Source organism: Coenobita brevimanus, chromosome 74 (genome assembly GCF_032717465.1).
Source record: "Coenobita brevimanus isolate Jiangsu-jjx chromosome 74, ASM3271746v2, whole genome shotgun sequence".
NCBI lineage: Eukaryota > Metazoa > Arthropoda > Malacostraca > Decapoda > Coenobitidae > Coenobita > Coenobita brevimanus.
In genome coordinates this window covers 35,125,377-35,149,753 of record NC_137027.1, presented here as the reverse complement: position 1 = coordinate 35,149,753, position 24,377 = coordinate 35,125,377, and the positions used below count along the sequence as shown (strand labels likewise).

The 24,377-nt window shown below is 41.9% G+C and overlaps 1 protein-coding gene across 1 annotated transcript; it reads left to right on the top strand.

Moving 5' to 3' along the window:
- Positions 1 to 924: 924 nt before the first annotated feature.
- Positions 925 to 23,438, top strand: Alr (Evr1_Alr domain-containing protein Alr). The gene is made up of 4 exons (XM_080278681.1): positions 925 to 1,062; positions 6,947 to 7,094; positions 12,309 to 12,501; positions 23,276 to 23,438. The coding sequence occupies exons 1-4, from the start codon at positions 925 to 927 to the stop codon at positions 23,436 to 23,438; spliced, it is 642 nt and encodes a 213-aa protein (XP_080134807.1).
- The last annotated feature ends 939 nt before the right edge of the window (positions 23,439 to 24,377 follow it).

The window sequence follows — 24,377 nt, the reverse complement described above, 5'->3', positions numbered from 1 at the left end:
TGCTTTGAAGGTTGAATGAGACAGGATATGAATATTGAATATAAATCAATAATTTATCGTGGAAACACACACACACACACACACACACACACACACACACACACACTTGCTCAAGCCACTCACTATTTTTTCTCTGAGCCCCCACGCCCTCTTTGGAAACTGGTCTCGCCCCGTTTGGGGGGCACACCCCCTAGGTTGAGAACCACTAGGCTATAAGCTATAATCATCACTCAGCGTTTTAAATGGTTCGCTGAGTGACAGGAAACCTTTCACTTACTGTAGGGCCGTCTGAAGTAGAAAGAAGGAAACTAAAAGTACAGGAAGAAAAGGAAGAGGTAGGAAGATAGGAGGAAAGTACCGGAATGATAAAGGTGAAGGAGGAGGCAGCATCACATTAAGTGGGTGGACGAAGTTCGCCACCACCTACCACTAGCCTATAGGTAGCCTAATGATGTTCTGCTCTCTTGCAGGCACTGCGGTGTCGTGTCAAGAGATATTACGCGAAATGCTTTAATTTAATTATTCTTAGTCTTCACAACTTAAAAAAGAGAGTTTACTTTTGGTCTGATTTTCGTTTTCGCACCTCAGAAAAATTACCATTGATTTTAAGGTGCCTAAGTATACGTTGATTGAAATAAAATTAGTACGGAGATTAGGGAAATCTCGATAAATATTGATAACCATGCACTCACTCGCATTTGCCGGGGCCGTGTTCATTTCGTTTAGCCGCGTTCGGTAGACAAAAGTAAACACTACTTAAACTTAGAAGATAAGACAGAACTTGCAATCAGCCTCTGAGAAGAATTCGAACTGTGTGTACACCTGTGCCATCTTTTCTCGTATTCGATTCGCATGTTTGGTTCAAAAGTTTTAGAACTGATTCAGTTCTGGATTATTCTGAATCTGTGGCATTATGCAATAGTGATGGCGACCCCCAGAGGAGCACACATTGCATCAGAAGCTTCCTCATCACCCACAGAAAAGCCATGTCGGGCTTGTACAGATTTTCGGTCCTGGATGAGCAGTCAGTCGAAGGCCTCGTCGACAGCCAGGCCTGGTAAGGTATGGTAGCCATAAGTTACTTCAAAAAGTAAATGTTAAGTTTCAGCCCAGACTCGACTTACTTTGCAGTATCTTTTTCTCTTTCTAGTAGTGATGTTTTCCTTTTCCTTTTAATATTCGTAGATTAGATGCTCCTAATTTATAAATGAGATTTAACAACAGATCACCCCATTAATAACTGGATCGAGTATGGGCGGAAAGTTTGTTGGCTTTTAACATGGATTCTCAATGTTGGGAAGGACTTGTGGGGTACCGTATGAGGTACTCCCTTGTTTCTTCGTGAATCAAGAATTTGAGGGTGTCCACTTAATGGAGTATTTGGGTAAGTGCACACATTTCATTTTAAGCAGCATATTGACCTTACCAAGTAAATTCCTATTCTATTATTTTTTTATCTGTTCTTCCATCTTTCCTCACTTTATTACCCTTCATTCCTATTCAGGTGGCTTTACACTGAGTGGCAAGTCTAATGGTTTTCTGTGTCAGGAAACTGTTTATAATGCTACCAGGTGATAACCATACAACCAACCTATTCATGTCCCCCTCTTGTCAGCAGGTGGGTTGGCGGAGGGTTAGTGCCCCTCCCCGTAAAACAGCTAACTCAAAGTCAGTTGGCCACCACCTTATGAGATAATGGCATCTGGCTATAGATATATAGGTAGATAAATTTTTATGACTTTTCATGGTGGTAAACAATTGTTTTATGTTGACTTATTTTTTCCCTTGTTGTTACCATGTTCATTATGCCCCACTGATGTTTGTTTTTCCCCAAGCATTTTGATACAAACTAACCAACTCAGATCTGCCCAGATTTACCTACCTTTGTATTTACCTTTTCTGCTTTATTTTCCTTTTTTACTGATTCTTTAGGCATAAATGACATTTACCATTGAGTTTGTTTCTCTGTTAATTATATTTTCATGATGTTTTATTTCACGGTCACAGTGACAGACTTACTAAAACTTACTTGAACCTTGGTTAAGTTAGTTTATCTTGGGTTAAATTGCTAGGCTAGGTTAGTTTAGGTTAAAATGTAAGGCTAGGAAGAGATACTAAAAGTCGACCAGGACTTATGCTGGAGTAAATGTCCGCCATTACACTTAAGAAGCATTTGATACTGTGGAAGGAACATGGCTAAAAACAATAAGAAAGGTAAATCAACGTGAAATGTTAATTTACCACCCCAAAAATAACCAGAAAAATATAAAAGAATATCAGGAAAAAGAACTGATGTGTTAAGGTGCTTTTGCTGCTAAAATTAAAAATATGTATACAAAAGTTTGCCACATTTGAATAGTCACACCCCTCACCTACCATAAGCCAGTTAGGTTAGAATATGTAGGCTAGCTCATTTTGATCAGTTAAGTTAGGTTAGTTTAGTTTGGTTGGTTGGCTAGCTCTTTTTGATCAGTTAGGTTAGGTTAGAGAAACATATGGGTAAGTTTATGGCTTACTGGTAGTTGAAGCAACAGACATGCCAGTGAACTTTTTTTTTTTTTTTTTTTTTTTTTTTTTTTTAAGTTTGTGTTTGGTAGCTGTATGATTGCTTCATGGTGAGTTTGTTTCCTTGCTGTTTTTACCCTTGCTTTGCTTTCCTGATGTGTGTTGGTATATATCTGAGATAATGACTTAAACATACCATACTAAAAGCAACTCAGATCAACCCAGTTTCATGTACCGTACTGTACTTATGCATTTCAGTTGGTTAGGTTAAGTTACCATATGGCGGTGGCAGAATTGGTAGAGAGGCAGCCTGTAGTCCTAATGGACCGAGGTTCGAATCCCAGCTGGAGCAGGGAACGGTTTAAGGATTTGAATTTCGTAAAAAGCAGACTTCTCTGATCTACCAGATGACCTGCCTACATGTCATAAAAGTACCCCCACTAATACCAGTACACCAGTTCAGTATGAGACAGCCCTAGCATATATTCAATATTGATGGTGGATGTTAGCACCAAAATGGTGACATGTGGAGATGTAGGAGGACTACTGGACCCCAAAGAAGACTACTAGGACTTGGGGATTGGCCCTGAAATCTTTGTCCAGAGTCAGACATGTAAAAGAAAAAATAAATTACATTAAGTTAAGTAGGGTTAAGTTATGGTTATGTAAAGTTGGTCTAATAATAGTTCATTTATGAAGATCTGAGTAGATTTTAGTAAGTCTCTCTTAGTATGGTACGTATGAGAAAGAAATATGTTGGGAAATCACAGTGAAGCAGTGAACATGGATAAAAACAGGAAAACAATATGAACAGCAAACAGTCATTTATCACCTTAAAAATTAATAGAAAAATAAAATGATCCCTTGGTTATTGCGCATAATTGATACCGAACCTAGTTTGTGATAAGTACCGGTAAAGCTGCCAACTAAGTACATACCTACTGTTATGGTATCAGAAACTCACATAAGGATGGTTAGATTTATCAAAAGGGATGAAAAAAGTACGAAAGGAAGAAACAAATACCACAGAGAGACCTGAGATGCACTTGAGAGAAGGTGTTCTGAGGCTAGGAGGTGGAGAGGTAGTGGTCTCCATCATCAGAATTTAACTCCTTGAGTGGGGCTTCATCTTTGAATTTCCCAGAACCATCAGTAACCACAGATACTGCACCATCATAGTTGGGAGAAACCAGCTCAGGGTTGCAGTAATGATATTTTTTAGCTGAAAGATGGCAGGAATACAGATTTTCATTTTGTTGCGATAACAGAAACTGCTATAACCAAGTGTGTGATAACCAAGGGATTACTGTATATATCATCCAAGAAGAGGAGGAGGTGAATTGATACTGTAAGGTACAGATATTTCTGTTGCTTTGACTAAACTATTACTTTATCACTGTCACACGATGTACGGTAGTGCTGCTTACTTCTTTCTTTTATGAGATTCTGCTTTGAGCTCCAAGCCTTATGGTTTCCTGTAGCTCAGGAAACCATTTACAATGCAGGGTGGTAACCATATAACCAAATAAAGTGGTGATGTGGAGCCTACTGTGGTGCCTTTGTTAACTGGGTGGATACTCAAATGCAGGATCCATCCTGGAACCAAATCTCCATACTCTTCCCGGCACCATGATGTGATGAAGCATAGTCCATTGCACGGGAACACTGGTTCATTGCACAGGACAGCCTTGCAGGGGCTAGTGTTTGTATGCAATTGATGGTTCAGCTCTGCCAGATACTGTAGACTGGGAATACTCAACAATACTGTATTAACATTGCCAGTGGCATCCTACAGGGAGTAACAGGCTGATCAGGGCCCAAGTCTTGTTACTAGGTTAGAATGGGTTAGACTGATGTTTGTTAGGTTTAGTCAGGTTAGGAGGAATGAAATGAGAGGGGATGTATGAGCCTTGAGGCTGAATCAACATAAAAACTGTAGCTACTAGTGCTGCCATGCCACAGTTTGCTGTATAATTGATTGCATTGTATATGTAACATATATCTTCAAATTTCTGAAGCTTGCTTCGTATTTTTCCCATTGTTATTATGATTAGGTTATACAGTATTATAGTTGTGAAAAATTAGAATTGTAAAATATGGTATATTATGTGTATGTGAGCTGTCGTACAATGCCACCTTATTTATTCTGAACAATTGAAGTTTGGTCAATTTGGGAACATTCATAGTCAATTTTATGTGTAAATGTTTCATTTATGTATTTACAGTATTTATTCTCATTGTCCGCATTAGCTTAGACCATTATTGGTTCCATTAGAATGCATTTTCACAAAATCTGTGAAAGGTCCCACTTACAAATAACAGACATTAAGTTTCCTTATAATGAAGTTAATTTATTTATGACATCCAACATCCAGGTACTGGTATTCCAGATGTAATGGGGAGGTTTTAGGAAGGAAGAGGTTGTGTAGATCAGAGATTCATGCTAAGGTTTTTAGTGGAAAAGCTTCTAGAGAAAGGAAAGAAGTTGTGTGCGGCTTTCATGGATTAACAGAAAGCATACGACAGTGGGTAGACAAGGAATATGGAAAATTTTAGGAATACAGTATATGTCTGGAATAAGTGGGAAGCTCATTAATGCTGTGAAGAGTATGCATGAGACCACAAGGGTTGTAGTGAGTGTGGATGGTGAACTGAGTGAATTTTTCTATCAGAATGTTGGATTTAAACAGGAATGTGTCTTGTCTCCATGGTTGTGCGGCCTGTATATGGATGGATTTTTAAAAGAGGTACAAGGTAGGGCTGTGAATGTTGTAGTGGGCCTAATGAGAGAGGGCAGTGTTTGGAAGTTTCCTCATCTGTTGTTTGCAGATGATACTGTATTGTTAAGTGAAGGTGAAGGGGAACTGCAAGGCATGGTGAATGAGTTTGGGAGAGTGTAAGAAATGGAATCTAAAGGTGAATGTAGGGAAGAGTAAAGTTGTGGTCTTTGAGAGAAATGAAATCACTAAATGCACAGTGAGGCTGGATGGCGAGAAAATGGAAAATATGAGTTCATTTAAGTACTTGGGTAGCGTGATGAGTAAGGATGAAAGTTTATAGGATGAAGTGCTTGAAGGGGTTCAACAGGAAAGAAGGTTTGCTGGTTCTTTAAAAGTAGTGATAGTAAATAGGGAAGTTAGCATGATAGTGTTGTGATACAAACGCAAAAGTATTCAGGTGAAGCTTGGACCTCGTTGGAAGGACCTACGTCAAGAGTGAGAGCAGTGGAAATGAGTTATTTGGGAGGAGCATGTGGAGTTACATGGAAAGACAGACTGGCAAATGAGGAAGTGAAAGAGCATTGTGATGTGGATGTGATAGAAAGGGTTATTAAGAATATATTGAGGTGGTTTGGCCATGTGAAGAGGATAGAGAGCGAGAGACTAACGAGGAGAGTGTATGTAAGTGAAATGGAAGGCAGGAGTGGGAAAGAGAGACTGAGGATGAGATGGAGGGATGGAGTGGAGAGGTTTTTGAGTGAGGGGGGTATGAACTGGGGGAAGGGCAGTGAAATAGTGGGGTACACAGGATGACATGGAGGCGATTTGTTCGTGGCCATCCCTAACGGGGTTAAGGGGCTCTGGCAGTAGTTAGGTAGATAGACAGATAATTGCATTTTTGCTTATACGGTCATCATGATCCCTTATGAAGCTTCATTGGCTGATGTCCAGTCACTGTTTGTGCTTATATGATTACCAACACACAGGATTACAGTTATATATTTGTTTGTTCCATGGCAACACAGTCACTGTCAGGTGTTTTAGTGTCAGCAGTGGAACAGTGGTGTGGTGTCAGTTCATGCAGCAAGTGAAGTGCAATGAAATGAAATAACTACCAGTTTAGATGAGGTAGAAGCTAATTTTTATACGTACTGTATTTTTGGTGGTAAGCAGTCAGCTTGAACTACCAATTTAGGTGAGTTGGAATTACTTTTAAAGACTTGGGTAGGTAAACCCTTGGACAAAAACATACCCCCATTGAACCTATTACTGTTGCCTTGATATACAGTCAGTCTTTGTGTGGTGGATTTTTTCAGATTTGTTGTATAATGAGGGCATACTGTATATACAGGTTACAAGTGAATGTATGATATGGAGGACAGAACACATGTGCAGAGAGTGAAATGAAATAAAATAACATCAGATGGACAGAATGATTGGGATATTGTGTGTGATGACAGCTTCCTATGCAGGCGACATAACACCTGCATGTACACACCAAAATGCAAACACAGCTGCACACATCCTCCAACCTTACCTCAACACACTACATGTTTTCTTTCCCCAGCGTTTTCAAGCAACTTTTGGGAAGTGATTAGTTTTTTTTTTTTTTTTATAAAATTTCCAAGCCCATAGAAAACATCAACTGAACCATGGTCATCCTTAATATGGGGATCCATTATGAGGCTTTGCTGTCATTTGATTAATTATCATTTTTGCAGGTATTAAATGAAGCAGCAGCAGCAACAGACACCACCAGTAATTCCGACAGGAAAGAAGGGTCTGAGCAGAAATCTGAGATTGATAGAGATAAGAGCAATGCCAGTCACAGTGCAGCCAACTCATTTGAGGATGATATTCCACTTTGGGGTAAGGGTTATATTCAGAATGCCATTGGCAGATTATGTAGCACCTCATACATAGTGATTTTTTTTGCACATTGCACCATTACAGTATATCCTCTTGTATGTTATTCATGCAAATAGCATAGCTACCAGGAGAATGATAAGGTGTATTAGCGTATGCAAAATAAATCACTGAAGAAGAGATGCCCTGAAGTCTCCTATGCTACCTAGAATATGGGATCCAGTCATTAGTTCCCAGTGGGTGTACAGTGCCGATATAAAGTCCACATGTGCCCTCTGCAGAAAAGTGTACCAACCCTTTCTCAGAAATATTGGTCAGCACAGGAAAATGAAAAGCAGAAGAGGTGAATTATTATTAGGTGAACTTTTCATCCTGAGTGTACCCACATCAGAGGGAATCATCTGTATGCAGGGATACATACAGGACCATCAAAAACTTTACAAACGGCATCCCCCAAGGATCTGCTTTGTCCCTTACTCTTTTTAACCTACAGTATACATGCACGACATACCCACACCCCACACACCACAAATACACATAGCTTCCTTTGCGGACGACGTAACACTTACATGTACGCACCGAAACGCAAACACAGCCTAATACATCCTCCAACCTTAACTCAACACGCTACACAAATGGTTCACCACAAACAGGATCAAAATGGCCCCAGCCAAATCTGTAGTGACCCATCTCACAAACTGAACAGCAGAACACAGTCACATTCCACACCTCACCATAAACAACATTCCCCTGCTCATCCCCTCCCCCCACAGAAAATCCTTGGTCTATCTATCTATCTATCTATAGCCCGATGCCCTAATCCCGCAAAGGGTGGCCGGAGACAAAACGCCTCCAAGTCGCTCTGTCACCCACCATTTGACTACCCTTCCCCCAACACACCCCCCCCTCCCTCATATACCTCTCAACTCCATCCCTCCACCTCATCCTCGGTCTACCTCTCCCTCTCCCTCCCTCCACCTCACCTACATACACCCTCGTAGTCAGTCTTTCATTCTCCATTCTCTTCACATGTCCAAACCACCTCAGTGTATTTCTCCTAATCTTCTCAACCACATCCACATCCACATCCATATCCACCCCACAGTGTTCCTTCACTTCTTCATTCGTCAACCTGTCCCTCCACGTCACTCCACATGCTCCTCTCAAGTAACTCATTTCCACTGCTCTCACTCTTGACTTGTTCCCCTCTTGCAAGGTCCATGTCTCACTTCCATATTTCAGGGTAGGGATCACAGTACTATCATGCAGTGACTTCTTAACTTCCATACTCACCTCCCTATTTCTCATCACTGCTTTCAGTGTACCAACAACCTTCCTTCCCTGCTGTACCCTTTCACGCACTTCATCCCCCAAAGTTCCATCCTTACTCATCACACTACCCAAGTACTTGAATGCACTCACATTCTCCATATCCTCACCATCCAACCTCACTGCACTCTCTGTGACTTCATTCCTCTCAAACACCATAACTTTACTTTTGTTTACATTAACTTTCAGATTCCTACTCATACACACTGTCCCAAATTCATTCACCAAACCTTGCAACTCCCATTCATCTTCACTCAACAGTACTGTATCATCAGCAAACAGCAACACTGGAAGCTTCCAAATCTCACCCTCATTCATTAGAGCCACCCCCACATCCACTGCCCTACCCTGCACCTCCTTTACAACCCCATCCATATATATATTAAACAGCCATGGAGACATCACACAACCCTGTTTCAGTCCCACATTGAGATCAAAGAACTCACTCAGCTCACCATCCACTCGCACCGCAGCCCTAGCTCCCTCGTACATACTCTTTACAGCACTCAACAATTTCCCCTCCACTCCATATATTCTTAATACCTTCCACATACCTTGCCTGTCTATTCTGTCATAAGCTTTCTCCAAGTCCATGAAGGCAGCATACACTTTCCTTCCTTTCTCTAGATACTTCTTCACTAAACATCTTAGAACAAATATCTGATCTACACACCCTTTTCCCTTCCTAAATCCCCCTAGTTCTTCTCCAACTAACTCCTCTGTCATATGCCTAACCCTGTCAATGAGTATTCTACCATATATTTTACCAGTCACACTAAGTAGGCAAATACCCCTGTGGTTACCACATACTTCTCTCTCCCCTTTTCCTTTGTATAAAGGAACAATTATACCTGATTTCCAGTCCTCTGGAACCCTTCCCTCTTCCCAAGCCAATCTACACAACTTCCATATCCACTCCACAACAATCTCACCCCCATACCTAAGCATTTCACCACACACTCCATCAATTCCTGGGGCCTTTCCCAACTTAATCTTCTTCATCGCTTCCACTACTTCCGCCCTACTGATCTCTTCCTCCCTCCTCTCATCTCTTCTTCTCCCAGCCATTCCCCAACCACTTATACTCGCCCTGCTCTCATTCTCTACATTCAACAAATCCTCATAGTGCTCCTTCCATGTAGGGAAGGAGCACTTTGAGGATGTTGAGGATTTGTTGTTCCTAGGTGAAACATAATACAGTACATCAGTATCATTTAAACTGCACATCACAAGCATTAAAGATAAGTTAACACTAAGACTCAGCACCGTAAGGTCACTTACCCATACAACATTTGAACATAACAAAGAAACCAGCACCACAGTATTAAAATATATATGTTCAGTGATGAATTATGCAAGCCTTGCTTGGACTTCCAACCTCACAGAAATGCACTACAACACTCTACAGATCATACAGAACAAGGCCCTAAAAATAATCACAGGCTGCACAGTTACTACACCCACAGACCACCTACACCAAGAAACCAAAGTCCTCAAAGTCAAGGATCATCTAGACATGAGAGGCACCCAAATTCTCGCTGCAGCCTCCACAAACCCACACCATCCACCGCACTACATGGCAGCACATCCACACACACCAAGGAACATCAAAACAACACCCAGCACAAGATATCATGCACAAATACTGTCATCTCTCTCCCCCCTCGCCCATCCTCAAACCAGCTTCCAGAAGCATGTCCATACTCAAATCACTCGCCACTCCATTCAGTCACTTAAAGGCAACACACAGCTGCATGTGTGGCCTCCTGATATCTACCCTTTTGAATCCTACCTCCCTCGTGAGGACAGGGTTCACCTGGCCAGGCTGAGATGTGGGCATTACCCAACCTTCTTGAGTCATCAGAAGAGGCTGGATGACTCTGTCACTGACACCTGTCCAAGATGTAGCACAGCACCCAATACTAGTAAGCACGTCATGGAAGACTACATTGCACACAATCACCTGTGCCAACAGCACAACATACATTCCTTGAGAGCTCTGTGGGAAAGCCCAGTCTTGGCTGTGGCCTTCTTTAGTGACTCGGGGCTGTTCGGCCAGACTGCCTAGGGAACAACTACTGGTACTACAGGACCAAGCCTGTCAGCGTAGGAATATTAGCCAGCAGAGGAAAGTGAGAAGTAGAAGTGAAGTGCAATTATTGTTATTATTATTATTAAGTGAATAAGACCATTACAAAGAATAATTGTATGGTCTTTTTATTTTGGATGGTGTTAGATTTGTTTTTGCTGTATATGTGGAGTAGATGGAAAGTTGTTGAATGCTGTGAAGAGAATGTATGAGAGTGCTAAGTTGTGGATAGTGAACTGAGTGACTTTTTCTGCTTGAAGGGTGGGTTGAAACAGGGATGAGTCATGTCTCCATGGTTGTTCAATCTGTATATGAATGGGATTATAAAAGAGATACAAGGTAGGGCAGTGGATGTTGGAGTGGTCCTAATAAGAGAGGGCAGTGTTTGGAAACTCCCTGTACTGTTGTTTGCTGATGATGCTGTGTTGTTAAGTGAAGACGAAGGGGAGCTGAAAGGCTTGGTGGATGAGTTTGGGAGAGTGTGTAAGAAACGGAATTGAAAGGTGAATGTAGGAAAGAGTAAAGCTATGGACTTCGAGAGAAGTGAAGTCACTGAATGTACAGTGAAGTTAGATGATGAGGAAATAGAAAATGTGAGTATGTTTAAGTACTTGGGTAGTGTGATTAGTAAGGATGGAAGTTTGGAGGGTGAAGTGCTTGAAAGGGTGCAACAAGGAAGAAAGGTTGCTGGTTCCTTGAAGGCAGTGATAAGAAACAGGGAAGTGAGCATGGAAGTGAAAAAGATATTACATGACAGTATTGTCATGACGTATGGAAGTGAAGCTGGGACGTTGTTGGTGAGACATAAGTCAAGAGTGAGAGCAGTGAAAACTAGTTATTTGAGAGGAGCCTGTGGAGTCACATGGAGAGACAGACTGACAAATTAGGATGTGAAGGAGCGTTGTGGTATGGATGTGGATGTGATAGGAAGCATTAGGAGAAACACGCTGAGGTGGTTTGGCCTTGTGGAACGGATGAAGAGTGAGAGACTGACGGGGAGAGTTTATGTGAGTGAGGTGGAGAGGGAGAGAGGGAGGAAAAGGCCAAGGATGAGATGGAGAGATGGAGCGGAGAGGTATATGAGGGAGTGGGGTGTAAGTTGGGAGGGGGGCAGTGAAATGGCGAGTGACAGGGTGACGTGGAGGTGATTTGTTTGTGGCCACCCCGTATAAGGGATTAAGGCATCTGGCAATTGATAGATAGATAAATAATACAGTATCGTGTTTTCTTTTTCCTTACATTCTGGGCCCTGACTTCTGTCACCTCTGGGCCCTAACTTATGTCACCTGTGGGTGGTAAAAAGAGGAGCAATGATGATGATGATGATTACTTGTCATTATTATTGTTTGTCATTATTAATATTAGTACAGTAAAAGTCCTCCAATCTGACCACCAATAATCTGAATATCCCAATACTCTGAAATCTTCAAGGCAAATTTTTTTTTTTTTTTTTTTTCTTTTTTTGAGCTTTAGCTAAGGATATATCTGGCTTGGACATGCTCATGGACTTGGATGTACCTACCTACAACTATTCAGCTACACTTCTAAGCATTTCCGGTGTCTAAAACAATAACCTCTATCATTTTAAGTGTTTATTTAATGATAATTTACAGATTTCTAGTGATTGCAAAGGTCCCTCCCAATAGTCTGAAAAAAAAACAGTAGTGTAGTTCGAAAGACCCTCGATCCCGTCATTCAGATTACAGGACGTTTACTGTAGGAGTATGGATGATGGTATGGGGAGAATAAAGAAATTTTTCTTCTGGTTGTGCTGACATGCAGCTTTTCTGTTGGGGCAGGTGATGCAAAAAAATATGGGTGCCCAGATGACAGTAATAGTCTTGGTCGAGGCTCATGGTCACTCCTGCACTCCATGGCAGCCTATTACCCCAACCAGCCTTCCCCCCAGCAGCAGCAAGACATGAAGGACTTCATTCATCTCTTTGCCAAGTTCTACCCATGCACTCCTTGTGCAGAGGACTTCAAAGAATGGTGAGCTATGGCCATAATAGTATGAATATTTCTTTCTATCAGGTTTTTCTTGCTCTATATCCAGCATCATCCCGCCCTTGGATGGGAGAAGGAGATTGGGATGGTGATCATAATGATGATGATAACAGAACAGCACTACAGTGAAATCTCCTAAATTATGAGATTCTAAATAGCAGATTTATTATACAGTACAGTATGTACCAACATCATGCAACAGCTGGCAACATCAGAAATCATGGAAATTAGGCAAAATTTGTTGATGCTGCCTCAAAAGTGACGCTTTTCTGATGCCTTGTGTAATATGCCCCACCATTACCGCAAGTCTGTCTTATCTGCATTTACTTTCAAGGCATAACACTCATATCTGTCAACAAAACTCCACACCAGTCCTGTAAAGTTCCTTCTTCTGTTAGCCAGCAGCACAGCATCATCTGCTTGCATAAGATTTGAAATACTTCACTCTTCTCCATTCATTACTCCTCATCCCGTTCATCTCTGGATTTCTTATCTCTCTTATAACCCCATCCATATAAACACTGAACAGCCATGAGAACATTGTACATCCATGTCGTACCTCAACACAATTGTCTATCTATCTATCTATCTATCTATCTGTTGCCAGACGCCATAATCCCGTAAGGGGTGGCCATTTGACTCTTGAGTTATTTGTTTTACGGGGAGGGGCACTAACCCTCCACCAACCCACTTGTTGACACATAGGGAGCACGTATGGTTTGGTTAAGTGGTTACCACCCAGCGTTGTAAATGGTTTCTTGGCTTACAGGAAACCATTTGGCTTGTCACCAGACATGGGGTAATAGTAATAAGTAATAGTAATGTAATAGACTATTACAGGGTTTTCAAAGTAATAGTAATAGTAATAGGTCACAAGTTCCTGGCTGTAATAGTAATTGTAATAGTAACAGAAGGCAGAGTAATAGATAATTGTATATTACTTTCCCATTACAGACACTTCTTTAATACATTTTAATACAATTGATAAAAACAGCCTTCTCACCTTGGTTACCTGTTGGCTGCTCTCCAAGCTGCAGGTACACCACAGGAGACTGTGCAGAATGGAGAGTGGTCAACAGGCCATCAGGTGATCTAGACACACTTGTGCATTCAGTGGAACAGCCTCCCAACGATACTGAAAATAACAACCATTTTCAATTTAATTAATATTGTAATCATAAATAATATATTAATAGTAATAGTAATACTAATAGATGACCAAGTAATAGTAATAGATGACCACTAAAATAATTATAATAGTAATGTAATAGAGACCAATTGAAATTAATAGTAATATTAAATAGTAATAGAAACCCGGTAATAGACCCCATGTCTGCTTGTCACTCAATGTAAAGCCACCTGTAAAGGAAAGAAAAGCAACAAGAAGTGACAGGAAAATGGGAGAAATAGAAAGAGAGGAGGGAAGGCACAGAAAAAGAATGATAAAGGCTAAGGAAGAAGTAGGCAGCATTACATCAAGTGAGTGGATGATGGTTGCCACCACCTACCACTATACACAAATGTTAAACTACCTAATTAGACAACTGCCTTTTCATAAAAGTAATACTGCCATCATAAATACTCTTTAACAGCTTTCACTAGCTTTCCCTCCATGTCATACATATGTACACGTGCAGACCTTCCACAAACTTTTTATATTAACCTTGCTGTAATCTATTTCTACATCTGTAAAAGTTGTAATACCTTACAGCCCTTTTCACAAGCATTCCACTGTCTCTGTCATAGAAAAAAAAAAATGAGTTGACTATGTATTATTTTAGGATGCAAGATAGGTGCAGTCGGTTAATATAGTCTGTAACATACAGTATTTAGAAGCAAACTCCAATGTTTGATGGTTATTTATAGAACTAGTATAATTATTAGATGTGTTCAGACAGCGTCCCACATTATACAGAATGTAGTCATCGACAGTAGAGAAAGGTCATCACATCTTTCCATTATTATTGTAAAAAAACTGAGGGGCTTGTCCTTGCCATCATGCTGTTATTTCATTCAGTTAGTTCATTTATAAAGGCTCCAACATGCCTGCATGCATTATCCCTGGTCACCTAATGGCAGGTATCCATTCTGCTTGATTTTTAGCAGCCTCTCTATTTAGTCCCTTATTTCTAAGATCAAGCTATATGATCTTGTTCCATGTCTCTTTCAGTCTGATTCTTGCATCTCTACCTTCAGCATTCACACTGCTAACCCTCTGCTCCCAGGCTTTGTCCTCCATCCTCTCCACATACCCAGACCATCTCAGGCTCTCTATTCAGTCCCATATCTTTGAGATCACACTATATGATCATTTCAGGTCTATTTAAGTCTGCATCATGCATCTCAACCCTCAGCATTGACACCACTCACCTTCTGCACCCAGCCTTCATCATCCATCCTCTCCACATTCTCAGACCATCTCAGGCTACTCCTTCTCATCGCAGCACTAATACACATGAGTCCCATCTTTCCTTTCAACCCCTCATTTCCAGTCCTAAACCCTCAAGGGCTGTCCTTCAAGGTTGCACAACACATCTATCAAATCATTCATCTTCTCTCTATGTTTGTATCTACGAATGTCCTCTTCCTTTACTGTCCAAGTCTCACAAACATGCAGCATTACACATCTAACACATACTGCACACAAGGACCCCTTAACATAGAGGGAGAGCTCTCTTAGTTTCAGGAGAGAGAATGGTTCCCTGAGCTTCACCCAACTGCTCCCTACCCTTGCCACCAAGTTAGCTCCAGCCCCACCTCCAGCACATAATGTCCTCCAAATAACAAAACTCCACATACTCAAGAGGCTGTCTAGCAGCGTCAGTTTTTTCCCACTTCTCTGCCTCTGCCTGCTCTCCCCAGTACACCACACACAAGAAAGCAACATTATTTCACAGCCTACCTCAAATACCATGACATTTCATATGCACACAACTATCACAAACACTGCATAAGATGGAGTGACTTCTTACACCATTGTAGCAAACTGTGCATTGTCACACTCCTGTTTGCCAGTACTGTACTGCCACCAGACCTAGATATCATCAGTGTTGTTTTATCCACATTTACTCTTAAACCTCTGTACCCCATTTCATCTCCCCGCTTCCTAAACCGTTCTTCCGCTGCCCTCACTTTCTCCATGATCAACACAAGTCATCAGCACACAACACCTCCCATGGTAGTCCAGTCCTGAAGTCACTTACGAGAGCTTCAAGTGCCATGGTAAACTTACTGTGGCCTAAAACTAACCCCTGATGCACACCAGCATTCATGGAAAACTCATCACTCAACCCTTGGTTCACTCTTACCAGGGTTCTAGCACCCTTGTATTTTGCCATAACCACTCTAACCAGCCACTTCTCAATCCCAGGCTTTCTCATTGCCCAATTCACCACCTCCCCAGAAACTATTGTCAGAGGCCTTCTCTAGTTCAACAAAAACAGTGTACTGTTTTATTCCTTTCTATATATTTTTTCTGAAGCTTTTAGACAAAGAATATTGCATGAGTGGTCCCTTTATCTAATATGAACCTAAAGTGCAAGTATCAGTGTTCACTCTTTCTCTTATCATACCTTCAAGGACTCTCTCCATTACCCTTATTATCTCTTCCAAAAGCTTTTTGCTTCTAAAATTTTGTCTTTCTAGAGCATCACCCTTCCTTATATACACGTTTACGATTACACTTCACCCAGGCATCTGGAACAACACATATGTATAAAAAGATATATCAAATTAGTAACACAGCCCACTCCGATTTCTCTGAAGGCTTTCAGCATCTCAGCAGTCAACCCAAACACCTGCAGCCTTCCCCAGCTGTATGCTGCCAACTGCTTTGTGCACAGTTTTCAGCAACCGGAGGGCAAGGACCAATTCTGGAATATCTCTGTTCCAGTCAAACTCCTCTTTCAGCAACTGGTTATAATGCTCTCTCCAAACATCCTTAATGTCATCACTATCTGCCATTACACTTCCTTCATCATTCTTCACACACAGCTCACCTATGATAATGCAGTTTTCTCGTCATCTGTTTAGTCACCTCAGATTACCACATTTCTCCTTTCAGCACTATTTAGGGTATCCAGTAAAAGTCTGTAAGACTTAGTTTTTGCCATGTATACATTCTTTCTGGCTGTACACTTAGCACCAAGTATCCTTATTTGTTACCTCCCTTTTTCCATTCCCAGAAAAGTTTACTTTTTTCTTTAACCGTGGCATCTACACCCTCATCCCTCATCCCACAATGACTACAGTAATCTCTCATTTATCTGGACATAATGGAGCCAAAAGCATGTCTGGGTAGTGACAGCATCCAGTTAGTGAATACTATTCCCCTACCAGACCCAGACCCTACCTATACTCAACCTCCAGCCTACACTTAACCTATTTGTACAGAACCTGTGCTTAATTTTGCAGTTTTTTTCCGGTCATTTAGACATCAAAACACACACAGGAATATCCAAAGTAATGCTAAACACCAAGAAAGCCATGCAGAAAACCACTGAAAACCAAAAAACACTGTACCTATACACTACTGTATATACAGTACCCCTTCTTATTTTGGCTGTGTTTTCTGGCCATTCTGCCATATTTTGACATCAGAACATACATAGGATTATTGGAAATCATTTTCAACACCAAGAAAACCATTGAAAACCAAAAAAACTCCCTATCCAGACACTAATGTATGTACAGTACCCCTCCTAATTTTGGCACTATTTTCAGGTCAATCTGCCATATTTAGATATCAAAACACACATAGGAATATCCAGAGTAATGCCAAACACCAAGAAACCATGAAAAAAAAAAACTACCTATATACTACTGTATGTACAGTACCCCTGCTAATTTTGGCACTGTTTGCCGGTCATTCTGCTATATTGAGACTCAGAACACACATAGGATTACAGTATCCATATTAATCCTAAACATCAAGAAAACAATGGATAAACAACAAAAATCCATGAAAAACCTGAAGACGGTTTGAAAATCAGGTATCTGTAACGAGTGATTGCTCCTGGGGCACACAAAAAAAATTCCATGGCCAAATATGCCACCGGAACTTAGTTACATTGGTATAAATGGTATACCATCCTCTTCGCTGGCATTTATTCTATAAGGTAAGCTAATAGAAACACATAAAACTGATAAGTAAAAGTACATAAATGTAGTGAGAATAAAGTTTTGAGGAGTAAAACTTACCTGCAAATAAATTCTCACCATCGTAGTGCAAAATTTTGCCAGCACCTTCCAAGAGTTAAGCATATGTCTAGGTAAGGAATTTCATGAGCTGTCTTGTGGATTTTGCAGAGTTTTGATACAACCAATAGTAGTTGAATAAATTGCACGAAGTGTTATCACCACAAAGGAGGGTAGGAACTGTGGGAGTGAGGGGGGGAGCTGGGAAGTATGGAGGAGGGCCAGGAGGGTGAGAGAAGCGAGGTTGTGGGCAGAATTCTCCCCCTTCTGTCACAAGGTGGACATGCGCTTTTACCGTACATTTACTTGTGGCTTGTGGTCTGTTAGATGCTGAGTGGCCATGCAGAAACACAGCTCACGGTGACCGGGGTATTTTGGACATTGGATAGAGAGGTGGATGGCCACTGTCACCAAACATGCACTTGTGGCTTTCGGTCTGTGTTACAGTTTCAGAGGCAGTTAGGAAACACTTAGCCCAGTGGCCGTGGGATGTTGGACATTGGATGGGGATGCATATGAACGTTTTGACACCGCCTGTGGCTTACAGTCATATTACTTAGGTGCTGGAGGTTCGTTGGGAGTGATCAGATGAGTGCACAACTTTGACTATTCAGTACAGGGGCAGATGGATATTTTAGCTCCGGTTGTGGGCTACGGCCTACTTCCCGCTCACGGCTTGAGCCCAGCAGCCACAATACCGAATGTTTGAACATGTCGGCTGGCTGGGCAAAGTTCTCGGGGACTTTTACTTCTGGATAATAGCAGATAAATTTGGATAGTGGTTTAATAGAGGCAAGGTCAAGCTTCCGGATACAGCACATCCAGATAAATGAGGGGCTGCTGTATAAGAGTATTCAGTAATATATCATAACAACATTTTTCAGATACGTTGTTCGAAATTGACCTAGAACGCATCAGTAGCACATACAGCATTTAATAAGCAGGGTATCACATCATAGATAAAATCATATCAAATGATGCCATGTTTCATATGGAATTCCCATATTGAGCTTGGCCATTATACAGCTGATGTTTTTTATGGACAGAGAGCTAAGCCAAATGCTATCTATCTATCTATCTATAGCCCGACGCCCTAATCCCGCAAAGGGTGGCCGCAGACAAAACGCCTCCAAGTCACTCTGTCACCCACCATTTGACTCCCCTCCCCCCAACTCACCCCCCCCTCCCTCATATACCTCTCAACTCCATCCCTCCACCTCATCCTCGGTCTACCCCTCCCTCTCCCTCCCTCCACCTCACCTACATACACCCTCTTAGTCAGTCTTTCATTCTCCATTCTCTCCACATGTCCAAACCACCTCAGTGTATTTCTCCTAATCTTTTCAACCACATCCACATCTACCCCACAACGTTCCTTCACTTCTTCATTCGTCAACCTGTCCCTCCACGTCACTCCACATGCTCCTCTCAAGTAACTCATTTCCACTGCTCTCACTCTTGACTTGTTCCCCTCTTGCAATGTCCATGCCTCGCTTCCATACGTCAGGGTAGGGATCACAATACCATCATGCAGTGACTTCTTAACTTCCATACTCACCTCCCTATTTCTCATCACTGCTTTCAGTGTACCAACAACCTTTCTTCCCTGCTGTACCCTTTCACGTACTTCATCCCCCAAAGTTCCATCCTTACTCATCACACTACCCAAGTACTTGAATGCACTCACATTCTCCATATCCTCACCATCCAACCTTACTGCACACTCTGTGGCTTCATTCCTCTCAAACACCATAACTTTACTTTTGTTTACATTAACTTTCAGCTTCCTCCTCCTACACACTGTCCCAAATTCATTCACCAAACCTTGCAACTCCCATTCATCTTCACTCAACAATACTGTATCATCAGCAAACAGCAACACCGGAAGCTTCCAAATCTCACCCTCATTCATTAGGGCCACCCCCACATCCACTGCCCTACCTTGTACCTCCTTTACAACCCCATCCATATATATATTAAACAGCCATGGAGACATTACACACCCCTGTTTCAGTCCCACACTGAGATCAAAGAACTCACTCAGCTCACCATCCACTCGCACCGTAGCCCTAGCTCCCTCGTACATACTCTTCACAGCACTCAACAATTTCCCCTCCACTCCATATATTTTTAATACCTTCCACATACCTTGCCTATCTATTCTGTCATAAGCTTTCTCCAAGTCCATGAAGGCAGCATACACTTTCCTTCCCTTCTCTAGATACTTCTCCACTAAACATCTTAGAACAAATATCTGATCTACACACCCTTTTCCCTTCCTAAATCCCCCTTGTTCTTCTCCAACTAGCTCCTCTGTCATATGCCTAACCCTATCAATGAGTATTCTACCATATATTTTACCAGTCACACTAAGAAGGCAAATACCCCTATGGTTACCACATACTTCTCTCTCCCCTTTTCCTTTGTACAGAGGAACAATTATACCTGATTTCCAGTCCTCTGGAACCCTTCCCTCTTCCCAAGCCAATCTACACAACTTCCATATCCACTCCACAACAATCTCACCCCCATACCTAAGCATTTCACCACACACTCCATCAATTCCTGGGGCCTTTCCCAGCTTAATCTTCTTCATCGCTTCCACTACTTCCGACCTACTGATCTCTTCCTCCCTCCTCACATCTCTTCTTCTCCCAGCCATTCCCCAACCACTTATACTCACACTGCTCTCACTCTCTACATTCAACAAATCCTCAAAGTGCTCCTTCCATCTCCTCAATTTCTCTCTCTTCTCCACCAACAATCTATTATTCCTATCTTTCACTCCCCTACTATTTCCCCTTTCACACTGCCTTACTTTCTTTACCTCCTTCCAAAACAATTTCTTACTCTCCCTCCATTTCACACTCAAATTCCTCCCAAACTCTTCATCCACTTTCTTCTTACTCTCCTTCACCAGTCTCTTAACCTCCCTTCTCCTGCTCACATATACCTCTCTCTTCTCTCTCTCATCTTCTCCCCTACCTCTACTCGCCAACCATTCACCATATGCCTTCTTCTTTTGTTCCACAGCTCGTTTCACCTCATCATTCCACCATGCTGTCCCTTGCACACCCTTGCATCTCCTCCTCACTCCACAAACCGCCTCACACGCTGCGCTTATCTCTTCCGTGAATATCTTACATACGTCTTCCACCCCTTCCATCTGCTCTAGCTCATACCTTCCCAATCTTTCTTCCACTATGCTCTTATACTCTGTCCTTTTCTCACTATCTTGCAATTTCTCCACTCTTCTCACAGGAGCTGCTTCCTCCTGTCTTCCCCTTCGCCTCCTCAACCACTTTCTTTGCAGCTCTACCTTGGCCATCACTAAGTGATGGTCCGAGACTCCATTCCCCCACCCTCTCCACACCCTTGCATCCAACACTTGTCTTCTCATTCGCTCATCCACACACACGTAGTCTATCATTGCCTTTCGTTCAACAAGTTCACCATCCATCCTCCTCATTACTCTCCATGTATACCGGTGGATCATCTTATGACGAAAGTAGGTGTTAGCTATTGCCAACCCCTTACCAGCACAGATGTCCACCAAAGCACTACCATTCCCATCTACTTCAGCTGGCACACCCCACTGACCAACCACTCCATCCACTCGTACATTCCCAACTTTGCCATTCATGACTCCAATCAACAGCACTCTCTCGCTCCTCTCAAACTTGTCCATACATGCTTCTACTCTCGGCCAAAACTCATCTTTCACTCTTGCCACTCGATCCTCTGTTGGAGCATACACACATACAATCGCCCATGCTTGTATACCTACTTTCATCCTCACCCATACAATCCTTGCACCCACTGTTCCATACTCTCTTATATTCTCCTTCCACTTCTTGCCTATCATCAGACATACTCCCTCTCTTGCCCTCTGATTCTCACTGACTCCCGCACATATACCTACACCGTATTCCCATTCTCTCATCCTTTCACCTTTCCATTTAGTTTCAGTCAATCCACATATATCCACTTTTGCATCCTCAAGCACCTGGACAATCTCTCTCTCTTTCACTTCATCATTCATTCCTCTCACATTCCACGTTCCTACCCTCAGAATGTCCTTTGTCCGTTCCTTAGTCGTCAACGTATGGTCCGTCCGGGTCTGAGGCGCTTTATTTGCTTTTTTAGTTAGTTCTTTTTACGGGGTGGGGCACTAACCCACCACCAACCCTTTTAGTCGCCTCGTACGACAAGCAGGGATACTGGGGGAGTATTCTTGAAACCCCCCTACCCCCAGGGGGTATAGGGCTTACATTTATGCCCGTGAGCAAATTTCTTCCCCAAAGTTGTGGGAAAGTCATCATATTTTATTTTGTCCTTTCTGTATGTATCTTAGTCTGATATTGATTGTTGGTACAGATTAGCATACGTGCGGAAGAAATGTGGAATGAACATGTGCAGTTTGTATCATTCTTGACAAAGGAGTGAAGGGGTTAGTGAAAGCTGTGTGCATCCCTTCAAGTTCAGGATGACTGTCATGATCTCTGGAGATCAGTGAGTTACGGAAGTACAGTGCACCCCCACACAGTGAGAACTCACATGGTGCAAATCACCTACAGTGTGAGGTCAACCCAGAAAATGTTTATTTTTATCAAATGTGAAATCTGCAAATTGAACTTCCCAACATGTGAATCAGCTGTGTGATTCCAAGGCAAAAATGGACTTCCCGCCATTACTACGAGTGTCAGACTGGACAATGCGAGTCAGTCACACGAAGATAGGTGGCTGGTAACGAGCCAGATTCAAAATGGTGAGCGGCTGGACAGCTATCTGCATGCCATCTACTGACTTTCCTGGGTAAACAGACACTCCTCCATATTGCCGCGAGAACACGTGTTGTAGCTACCTTGCATCCTGTGGTCCAAATAGAAGTACTATTAGACAAAGTATTAGCAGGGTAGAGTAGGCTGGAAGGGGACCCGAAGACCAAGCCCAGGGTGGGCTGTTCATCATGTAGGCCTACCATTTTTCCCATAAGTTCTTTGGTTCACACAATGCGAAATTGTAGAATCCGATGGTTTCTGCCGCCGATAAACTCGTATTGTGTGAGGGTGTATTGTGCTGTATAATGTGTATATTCTATTCTGACAGCAGTCTGTAACCCCTTTTCAGCTTAGTTGATGACCAAGTTTAGTCACATTGAACTTAAATTTGACAGGGAACCAAGGAGACCAGGGTAATTCCTACCTCATAGCTATGATTCATCAAACCTCATACAGCCTTGACTAGGTATATGAATTGCGGGGTTGGCTCTGTTCCATCTGATGAAAACAAACCAGCTATGTAGTTTATTCCTTTTAACTTGGTGGAGATTTAATTTCGGGAAATTTTCTTGCTTATGTTGCTTATTTCCCCTAGCTAAGTGGCAGAGTAAAACAATCAGTACCTTGCCTGTACATGCTTTTCATAAGACTTCTTGCCTACCATCATAGTCTGTTGTTATTCTCTTGTTTGCAGCTCATTCAATATGGAGAGATGGTATTTTTATGCTAGGTGAAAGTGGACAAAGTACAGTTTAGTAGCATTCCCTTTTATTTCCTTGCAGGATAAAAATACACACACCTTCAGTGGATTCCCAGAGCAGTCTCTCTCAGTGGTTCTGTGAGGCACACAATGATGTTAACAGGAAGCTGGGTAAGCCTCTGTTTGACTGCAACCTTGTCAATCAAAGATGGAGGGACGGCTGGGCTGATGGTTCCTGTGACTAAGTTTTATTATTTTTTTTTGCTTTGGCATCAGGCATATCTGGATGTGAACCTAGGGGACTGCAAGACAAAACTGCCTTCCTTTTGCGGTCCATCATGCTATATATAGGAAATAGAGAAGGAACTTAGGGACATGTGCATAACTAGGCAACAGAGCCAGCTAGTTCTATCAGTGCCACTGCATTAAGTCGTCCCTGTCCAGCACAGAAGTAGTTGATTAAGAGCAATATGAAAATGAATGTAGAGTACGGTATGTATCACTGGGCATGGTGTTAATAGTTCTCCCATTTTTGTACTTGTGTTGTAGCATACCTCATACTGTTTTAGGTGGAAATAAGGAGGAGGCATTCTAGCACCTCTTTCCTATTTTGTCAAATGCTCTAATGCAAGAGTTAGCCAGTACTCCCAGTCCTTCATGTATGCAACAGGTCAGCACTGGAACTGTCTTCCTGTCTGTATTTCCTTCTGCCTGTGGCCTCCAGTCTTTTAGGTAAAATGTGTCCAGGCATCTCAAAATTACCCGATCTTGTGTTTGGCTGTCCCTTTTTTAAGGGAACAATCTTGCAGGCTTCTGGTTCCTTCTTCCTTGCATAAAAAAATTTCAGTATATCACATATGCTTAATATGCCTTTATCTTTTCATGTTTGTTATATGTATCTTTTTTTTTTATATCAGCCTCTATTCAGGAAAGTGTTAATAAATCAGATAGGGAAATATACTAGTAAGAAAGGGGTGTTAGGGAGCCTCCTTAACTGATGAGAATATGGGCCCATGAGTAGTATGAAAATTATATACATTTCACTGGGCATGCAGTTGAAAGATGTACTATTTTCATACATCATGTGAGGTAAAGTAAGGATTCTGGGTGCTTGAATGCTGAGTGGGTGAGTGTGTGGTCTGTTTCACTGGGCATATTGATTAGTTCTCTATCTTTTGTGTTTT